At 42.2% G+C, this 10,076-nt stretch overlaps 1 protein-coding gene across 4 annotated transcripts in view; it reads right to left on the minus strand.

The window, feature by feature from the left end:
• Positions 1–10,076, minus strand: part of GADL1 (glutamate decarboxylase like 1) — a 106,069-nt gene that overhangs the window by 77,409 nt on the left and 18,584 nt on the right. For all 4 annotated transcript variants that reach the window (XM_006030204.3, XM_025211782.1, XM_014522996.2 and 1 more), the window contains exons 8-10: positions 5,723–5,839; positions 538–602; positions 203–284 (exon numbers count right to left, since the gene is read on the minus strand). In XM_006030204.3, coding sequence (XP_006030266.2) covers positions 203–284; positions 538–602; positions 5,723–5,839 — 264 coding nt within the window. The remainder of the gene's footprint in view (positions 1–202; positions 285–537; positions 603–5,722; positions 5,840–10,076) is intronic.

The following is a 10,076-nucleotide window of genomic DNA, read 5'->3' on the forward strand; positions in this document are numbered from 1 at the left end:
AGCATCATGTGTCAGTTCAGACCCAAGTCTTTTCATTGTCCTTTATCAATGTCCTTGTGGCCTTTATAAAATTTACTGCAATTCTTTCCTTTGCAGGTATTTTTTTTCCTACACTGTCAGTGCAATTGCTTCTGGATGATTCCCACAATACATCAAGGACACCCTCCAGTTACATTTAAAACATAAAAAAGGGAGGACTTACAGAGTTGTTTTTCACCAAAAGAGCACAGCACTGGATTCCTGCCATCAGCATCTTATGGGGATTCCATGCAACAGAATCAGCCCTGTGAAATTAAGCAAAGAGAAAAAAATGGCTACCCTGTCTTCCATGTTAGGAAGCCATAAATGCCCAGGTGCAGTACAAATGGATATATTAGAGTTCTTCATTCTCCTCATCCCCATTATTAGTTCCAGTTCTCTTCAATATAATAAAAAATAAATTACTGCTTTTGGAAATAACTCAAGAGATTTTTAAGCAGTGCTCTTGCCAGATGAATTCCCCCATAGCATACCCCTGAACTGTTAAACTACATTTACCTGTGAATACCATGCAGAAGCTTGCGATGCTTCCTTGACATCAAAGCTGAGCCACCCCAAGATGCCTGTTAAGATATTTATATAACCAAGACAGTGTTACTTGTATATTCTAAGGTGCCATAGATAGTGCCAGCACATTATTTATACAGCCTCAGTAATCCATTTTATTTTAAATGGATTTAAATTTGAATTTCAAAAGTGTGTGTGATACTCGGCCTCATGGCCTTCAGTTCAGCCCTGCTGAAATCAAGGCATTTTAACTGGTGTCAATTTGAATAGAGGGCCCACTTCCATCAATCTCATCTTCTCAAGTTAATGCTACTCTATTCTATTTAAGCTCAGTATTTGGACCACTGAGTTTCAAGGAAAACATAAATGCTTGAAAGTATGTCAGCAGCAGCACCTAAGGAGGACTACTGCATAGATTCAGTATGAGAAAGGCTGGGCCCAACCACTTTTATTTGCAAGGAATTTTTAGTTCTCAGATGTTAGTGAAGAGCTTCCATGTAGCCATGCTCAAAAAGGGGGGCTGTAGGTTGTGTTTCAGCGTTTAAAGATTTTGTTAAAAAAGAAAAGTTATTAATGAAAAAGAAAAGCAATCCAGTATATAAGGTGCTGACCCTGTAATAAGGTCCCTACAATCAGGGAGGGTGTGAAGTTCCAATGAAACATACAGGATTATATGCACAGGGCAGACACAGGTATCCACCCACATGCAGGCCATGATCCACCCACAAAATGGGTGTGTTGAGTTCACATGGCCACAATTCCTTAACAAACAAAAAGTGTTTTTCCAAAACTAAAAACGTTTTTGTGAATCTTTTTTTATTTTTTAATGTCATGCCAGGAAGTCAAATGAACCTTCCATTTTTTCTCAGACTTTCCCTGTAATACTATTTTGTTCAATAAAGATAAGATAGCATTGTAAACTAAGTCATATCAATGTAAGTCTGCAATATCTCCACCGACTTCAGTTTTAGAGAACGTGGCCAATGGCTTCGGAAGGTCACTGGCTCACACTAGCAAGAATTTGTCCCCTCTGTGGCTGTATCTGTACGAAATGCTACTGCACGGTCGTTACTGCATATTTATTTAGTACTTGTAAGTTCTAAATAAATGCGCAGTAACCAGAGTTACTGTGTAGTAGCGCGAGCAAACATCTTTTAAGTGATGCTACTGCACAGTAGCCTAATAATACTGCACAGTAGCAAATTAACATTGTCCATGCTGTGATGCACTACTGCACAGTATTATTTGGCTAGTGCGTAGTCAGCATCTCGTGTAGACATGCCCTGTATATACCATTTTAATCTGTTCAAAATCATTTTGTTTTTCTGGTATTTAATATATTTTTCAAAAGTCCCAAAAATCAGCACCCACTTGATAGTCACTGTACTGCACAATGTGAAAATTGACACTTAACAGGGACAATTGTGTTTTCAAAGAAACATATCTTTTCTGCTTTCAAATACTCTTTGCTTAAATGGAGCTCATTTTTCTCAGAACTAACTTTGATCCCTCAAAGGTATGACTCCTGAAGATTATTCCTGGATTGCAAGTTCCCGTGCTTATTCTTTCTTTTATATAGTATTGTCTGAAAACTATTTTCAAGGCTGCCCAACTAAGAGTAGGTCATATAACAAGCAATTTTTTACTACTTTACTGAAATTATGAGGAGTTCTCACTTCACTTCACTGAGTTTGGATATATATGAGGGCTAGTGTGTCTATAAAAAAATTAGTAAGTTTTCATCCCTACCCTTTACCCCAATGCAAAAATACCTATTGATCACAGTTTGCAACCTCTTCCCTCCATCCCACAAGTCACATCTTGACACCAGAACCAAACTAGCCTCAGATGGAACACATATTAAATAATTTTTCTTATGGACCCCATGCCCTCCCATTCATAGTTTCATAGTTGGTAGGGTCAGGAGGGACCTGAACAGCTCATCAAGTCCGACCCCCTGCCCTGAGTAGGAAAGGATGCTGGGGTCAAAAGCCCCCGGCAGGGTGATTATCTAGCCTCTTTTTGAAGACCCCCAGGGTAGGAGCAAGCACCACTTCCCTTGGAAGTTGGCTCCAGATCCTAGCTGCCCTGACTGTGATCTAGTGATTCCTGATGTCCAGCTTGAATCTACTCTCAGTCAACTTATAGCTGTTATTCCTAGTTACTCTTGGTAGCGCTTGGGGAAACAGGGACTCTCCCATTCCCCGCTGGTCCCCCTTGGTAAGTTTATAGATGTCCACCAGATCCCCTTTCAGCCTTCTCTTGTGGACGCTGAATAGGTTCAGGTCTCGTAGCCTCCCCTCGTAGGGTCTACCCTGCTGCCCCCCGATCACGTGAGTGGCCCTCCTTTGGACCCTCTCAATACTGTCCACATCCCTCCTGAAGTGCGGCGCCCAGAACTGGACATGATTCTTTATGATTCTTCAAGACACCTCTCCTTCTCCTCTCCTTCTACTGCCAATCAAATAATATCTCCATGGCAACTATAGTAATTGCTCACATGGAAAAGATGCATTAGGAAAATATTTCATAGATTCATAGATATTAGGGTCCGAAGGGACCTCAGTAAGTCATCGAGTCCTACCTCCTGCCCTGGGCAGGAAAGAGCGCAGGGGTCAGACAACCCCAGCTAGGTACTTGTCCAGTCTCCTCTTGAAGACCCCCAAGGTAGGGAAAAGCACCACCACCTTTGGAAGCCCATTCCAGATTCTGGCAACCCTTACTGTAAAGAAGTTCTTCCTAATGTCCAACCTAAATCTGCTCTCTGTCAATTTGTGGCCATTGTTCCTAGCTACTCCAGGGGGTGCCCTAGTATCTCCTATTCCCTGCTGTCCTCCCCTGATAAATGTATAGGCAGCCACAAGATCACCTCTCAGCCTTCCTTGCGCAGGCTGAAGAGATGTAGATCCCTCAGTCTCTCCTTGTAGGGCCTTGCCTGCAGGCCTCTGACCATACGAGTGGCCCTCCTCTGAACCCTCTCAAGATTCTCAGCACCTCTCTGGAAGTGCAACACCCAAAACTGGATGCGGTACTCCAATTGTGGCCTGACCAGTGCCGCATAGAGGGGAAGCATCACCTCCCTGGACCTGTTCATCATGCATCTGCTAATGCATGATTAATTGTGGTTAGCCTTGTTGATCACTTTGCCACATTGACAACTCATGTTCATCTTGGACTCAGCTACAACTCCAAGATCCCTTTCTGCTGCTGTGCTGCTGAGAAGGTCATCCCCTAGCCAGTAAGTGTGTTGATGGTTTTTGCACTTGTCTTTGTTGAACTTTCAGCTTAAATACACTTGATTTAGCAACTAACACAAACATAGATAGTTACCAGGGTCTGGTCAGGAGTGGCAGCAGGCTGGCTACAGCAATGGCTGGGCCAGCAGCAGCAGCAGGTGCCTTTCTTGTGCCCGCCTCTAAGTGCCCCCAGAGCTAGTGCCCCAGTCACCCACAACTCATTATGCTACTGGAAGCTTGAAACAAGGAGGACTGGCTCTCTACACAACACTACTAAGTGGTCCACAGGCTGCAGTGAAAGAACCATAGGGTAGGAGATTTATCTGATCAAAACAGTAGACATGTTAACCAAATGCCATGACCAAGTTATTTTTCCAGTCCTTATGTTAAAAGAGAGAGCCAGCTCCTGCTCCCATCCATTCCAATACACAGAAAAACTAATTTGAACTCAAACATTTATATTTAGCCTGATTCTACTTCTGTTTAAAACATGGGCCATTTGCCATTACTTATTCCTAAATATTCACATTAAAAACAATAAAATAATTAAATCTGCACTGAAGATGAAGATTCTCCACTGGTTACATCAGTATTAATCCAGAGAAACTCCCTAGACTCCATTAGAGTTGCTTTGGATTTATGCTGTGTCATTAGGAAGCAGATTCGGTTTTACAAGATTTAATTTTAGATAAAATGCAATTTTAAAAAAATAACTCTTCATGTTAGCAACATTAGCTCAATGGTTCCTCCAAAGAGGGGTATTAAATTCAAGTTTTTAACCTTCAACTTGCACTAGATTACAACCTTATTATAAAATTGAAGAAATGATTAGGGAAGACTGTATTTCTGAGCAAACAAGAACACTTAAATAGATCAATAGCGAAGCTTAAATGAGTCAGTAGGAAAACAACCAACACCTCAGTAGGCAAACCAAACATTTAAATGCCAGACAGCCATAGGTCATTGTGACCAAGCCAAATCCTGCACAGTACAAACCCATTTCTATGCTTTTGACTTATTCAATTCAACAGTAAAACGTTGAAAGCATTTGAAACAATATTTACATATAAATTCTCTTGGAATTTACCTCAGAAACCAATTACAAGGGGCTAACTGGGGGGGAGTGGGTTTGTAGACAAGGGGTACATCTACATGTGCAATTAATGCAGCCGAATAAACTCTGGCATAGATCATGCTGAAGTTTATTGCGCCCAGCAGCCATGTTTGCACGTGCACCTAGGCAGAGCAGCTTCAGCTGGCAAGGGGCCCTGGGGTTCAGCCTGCCAGCCTAGGGCTGCTCCGACCGGGCTCAACGTGCCGCAGCAGGGCTGGCTGGGGCACAAGGGTGCTTCAGTGCAGGGTTAGCTGGCAGGCTGCCCCAGTATTGAAGCACTCTCATGCCCCAACCAGCCCTGTCAGCATCTACATGTGCACTGTGGTGGTATAAACTCCGCCACAGAATAATACTTGTGCCTGGCAGTACTACCCTATGGCAAAGTTAATCACTTTACTCTGTCCTAATATCACCATACATGTGCACAGTGACATTTTACTGCAGAGCTAATTAGCCAGCTCCACGGTGAATGTCTCATGTCGACACACCCAGCAAGTTATTTGGAGTATTTATATTTTGACAGGGGATATAGGTGGAATTAAGGGAATGGGAATCTTTTTTTAAAGTATTTTGAGGTACAATCTGGCAGCCTACAAAAAGATTTTGACCTGGCTTGGGAACCAACTTTGCTGGTTTTTCGCAAGTGGAACTTCGAGAGAAATATGGTTATACTTCTGCTACCCATGCAAAGAATAGTAAATAGAATTAAACACCAACCTAGTTTTGAAATGCACAGAAATATCTCAGAAACTGAAAAGAAATTGAAAAGCACCAAAAGTACTGAAATAATACCAAAAAAACCTATATGGTTTATAAATTAACTTACATCCACATGGAGCCAAAGGCCATATTTTTCACAGATATCAGCTATTTTGTCCAAAGGATCAAACGCTCCCAACACAGTTGTGCCAGCAGTAGCACTGACAAGAAATGGTGCTGCCCCCTGTGAAGTGGTCCAAAATGAAAAATGTCATTTGCACTGTTCATATTCTCTGACACACACACAGAGTTAAAATGTAATAAGGTCTAGAAAAGTAGGACAGGAATAACAGTGTCTACATTTTATTTCATCAGTAGTAAAAGCCTACAGGAAGCACTGTGTTTAAAAATGCTGACTTTTAAAAACCAGCATCTCAGGCTGACATTATGACTGGGTGGACCTCACTAGATGCAGACTGCGCTTTGACAGTTGCTAGCCCTCTAAAGAAGAAAGCAAACTGAATATTTACATCTCTTTTTTTACTTTAATTTTCAGTTCAGAATCCTTTCCCTGTTGATACTTTATTTGCTGCCGCTTGACCTAATATTAAAGCACTATTAGTTAAGCTAGCAGGCTACCCATGTAAGGAAGTGACTCATCTCTCAAGGGTTTCTATCTCTGTTGCCTCTACAATGTCTGTATTTGTCACACGTTTTAGTGTAAAGGAACACTAAGCTTGGTAGCTCATTTTGCCTTGAGAGGTGCTATCATAATGTACATCAGGAACAATCATTACGATTTAAGCCTGATGCCAATAGGCCTATAAGTCACAGTGGCTATGTCTACACCGTGGCAGCACAGTGCTTGGTCACATTTGTGGGAATTAACACTAGTTGTTAGGATATTCTGGCTCAAGAATGACAGCTTGGGGTACCCCACAGCAGCCTCACTGCTGCATTTCCAGGATTGACATCCATGGAGTGAATGGGCAGGGCTTATTGCCTAAGCACGCTGCTGACATGATGCAGACCTATCCTGGGCTGATCCTGTGTTTTCTGACAATGTTAAGGGTGAAACAGATTAGATCTTTGGCCGTCTCTCTCTTCCACTACTCAATCCATCTAATCTTTTGTTTTTTAGACTTTTGATGAGTTTGAAACCCCAACAACTATTTTATATATCCATTTTGACCTCAGCGGCCATATCTATAGCTGTCCTATTACTATTAGTAGGATTAAGAGTATTAAATTAGATTCTGCCCCTAGATACACACTACTTCTTATCATAGTACCATCAGAGTTGCACATACTTATCTAGAAGCACAAGTAGAGCTTGTAGTGATTTAGAGAAACCAATGGCCTGATCCTACATAGTGCTGAACTGTGGGATCCCCAAATCAGTGGGAGTTATCAGGAGTTTCCTGCACAATTCTGTCAGACCCAAAGAATGCCATTTTAAGTCATTACATTTTACATCACATGATTACAGTTTATTACACTACAATTGGAGTTAAACTGTTCAAGTTGGGATTCACATCAACTATTTTTTTTTAATAAAAGGCTCTTCTCTCAGAGTTATTTTAAGAGCCAAACCTTCAACTTCATATATATGCAGTACCATTGATTTCATTGGGGTTGTGCCAATCTACATTGGTTGAGAACCTGGTCCCACATTCTGTGCTTTGTTAGCAATACAAAGGAGCCTTACAGGGGAGTTTAAAACCAAATTTACTCATGTTTTAAGGCTTCTTTACACCACTGGAACAGTGTAAAGTAGCCTGGGCATCAATAAAACATCAGGGCTATCTACTAGGGCTGTGCGAAATGGCTACGTTTTGATTCGATTTCGGATTCAGCCATTTCTGAGGGACAGTGATTCGTTTCGGTGTTTCAGGTCACTGTTCTGTTTCGATTCAGCCCAATCTGTTTCATGAGTTTCAATGCTGCTTTGGTGATTCGGCCACAGGTTATAATGGGGAATCACTAAAATGCCTATAAGTTTGTCATTTCTTGCCTGATTCAGATGAGTCCTTGCCAAGTTTCAAGAAGATAGGTGCAGAGTTTCTCTGAAACTGCACCTCAAACTGTTGACAGCAAAACTCATATCACTTGCTGGCAGCAGCAGCATGCTGTCATCCCGTGCATAGATCCGGGGGCCCACACTCCCCAGGAGGGCTCCGGGACTGTACCAGATTCCTTCCAGGGGCACGGGCCCCCAAATTTGTGCGCGGGATGACAGCAGGCTGCCATCCTTCTCCCAAAGCACTGGGATTGGAAAGGACCTCAGGGACAGATCATAGACACTGGCCAGCTACAGATGTCAATATCAGAGCAGTCCTCCCCCCACTCTTCTTAGTATGTGTTTCCCCACAAGCCCGCCTCTGAAACGCTGAAATTTTCCAAAATGTTTCAGATGGTTTTGTTTCATTTTGGAGATGTTTCGGAGCCTTCCATTTCATTTTGGATTCGGTGTTTAGGGCACTGACACAGGCTGAAACACCTCCGAAACGAAACGGCTGCTGAAGTTTCTCACAGCCCTACTATATACCCACAGGAAATACTAGTGTATAACACCTTTCTCAACTGTTTGTTCCTCTCATGGTCTAGAAAAAAAAAGCCAACTGATATGAAACATGCAAAAAGGGCCTGAAGCCCATGTTAATAACTATATGTATTTAATAATTTAATGAAGTGCCCTTGACACTTTGCCCTTACAGTAAAAAGCCTATTAAATTCAAATGCCCTCTGAAGCCAACAAGAGGTTTGCCTAGACAGAACAGGACAAATCTCTCAATGAATACTCGAACAACACCCTTAATAATACTTGTTTAGCTAGGAAGGGACATTTTTATTCCACTTGTCACTATATTTAAAACAAATCCTTTTTCTGAGTCTTTTCATCTTTGCCCTTTAAATCAAAGGCCTAGTGGTACCTTGTTGGCAAAAAGAAGCCAAGGATTCTTGTCTTTTATAGCCTTGTGTAACACTGGTGTTCATCTACCACTACAGAATACGAAAAAAATAGTTCTCAGCCATATATACAGAAGTTTTAAGACTATTTACTGTGATTTGTTGAAATATCTTCCTGTAGAAATTTACAAAATAGCATGTCACAAAGGACAGAGGTACTTACAGAAGCTATAGTGAAATGAGAACCCTTCAAAGTGCTTGTAGTTTTCATTTCAAGACAAATGAAACAATAATAAGCATTGATCAAAGAAAGCAAATCTGTAAGTCAAGTATTTTAATTAAGAAATTTTTAAAAGTCCAAAACACTTCATTAAATCATGCCAACTCTTGTTATAAACTACAGAAACGTTTCTTTCAAAAATTCTCAGACCAAGAAATGAAATTTCTTTTCTGGTATGTTCAAGTTTTTCCCCATACTAGCCCAGTTAATTTATTGCTTTTTATAGTTGCCCAGTTTTATTGTAGCTTCTGCTATTTCCTACATGCTCAAAATAAGCAAAGCGTAGGTCTTCTGCTCCAGGTGTTTCAGGGTGTGAAGGGGAAGGGAGGGATGTTTTTACTGGATAATTAAGCTGACAGTATGTACGTAGACAGTCTATCCAATATGGAAAGATAGTCATTTTCTGGTTAAGGACATACCTTTATTAAAAGCCTTTTCTGCTGGCTCACTGCAAGGCTGGATGACATTGTCATTAATAGGGAGGCTCCTTTAAAGGGAAGTCAGCTAAATTATGCATGGTCCAGCACCATAATATCTTATAGGGCTGTCCAACTTCTGAGTAGCTGAGCAGTGCAGATCCCTGGGCTACATGCTGCATGGGCCATATTCCGTGCTCCCCATTACAGTGAGTGGACCCTCTGCAACACTGCATCGTGCCACATGAGCCTTCTTCTACCCCAGCTGCACTGCACAGTGGGTAACCCTTGCCACACCATACATGGCGTGCAGGTCCTTCCAACTACAAGCTCCTTGAGCCCTGTGGGCCATGCCATGATGCCCCACCCCCCGAGGCAGGGTCAAACAGCTGAAGCAGTAGAAAGGAGGGGGAGTCCAGAGACTCCACCAGCAGCAGGAGAACAATGGGGGCCAGGGAGGGAGAAGGACACCGGGAGCCATGGGTTACCTCTTCAGGAACCAGATGCAACCTACAGGCCATCAACTGGACAGCCCTGATATGCTATATCAGCTATATGGTGCTCTCAGAGTGAGTATCAAGAATTCAGTCCTGGCCTTCAGTGCTCCAGTTCACAATCTGGGTACATTAGGAGACAGGTCTAACCAACCCAAGGCAAGATGATTTGCAACTTAGGAGTCATGTTACATCCGCCAAGCTATCTAGCACATATGCTGCTGTCAGTAACAAGTTTTTTTTCTGGCCGGTTGTGGGGATCCTGCTCAAAGGAGCAATAAAAATACACCCTACAGTGCTTTTACAAATGCTGCCTTCTGGCCTTCTTGCTGATTGGGGAAGGATCCCTGTAGGAAAGTAAATAGGGGGGGGGGGGGGGGG

The sequence above is a fragment of the Alligator sinensis genome, unplaced genomic scaffold (genome assembly GCF_000455745.1).
Source record: "Alligator sinensis unplaced genomic scaffold, ASM45574v1 scaffold181_2, whole genome shotgun sequence".
In the NCBI taxonomy this organism is placed as follows: domain Eukaryota; kingdom Metazoa; phylum Chordata; order Crocodylia; family Alligatoridae; genus Alligator; species Alligator sinensis.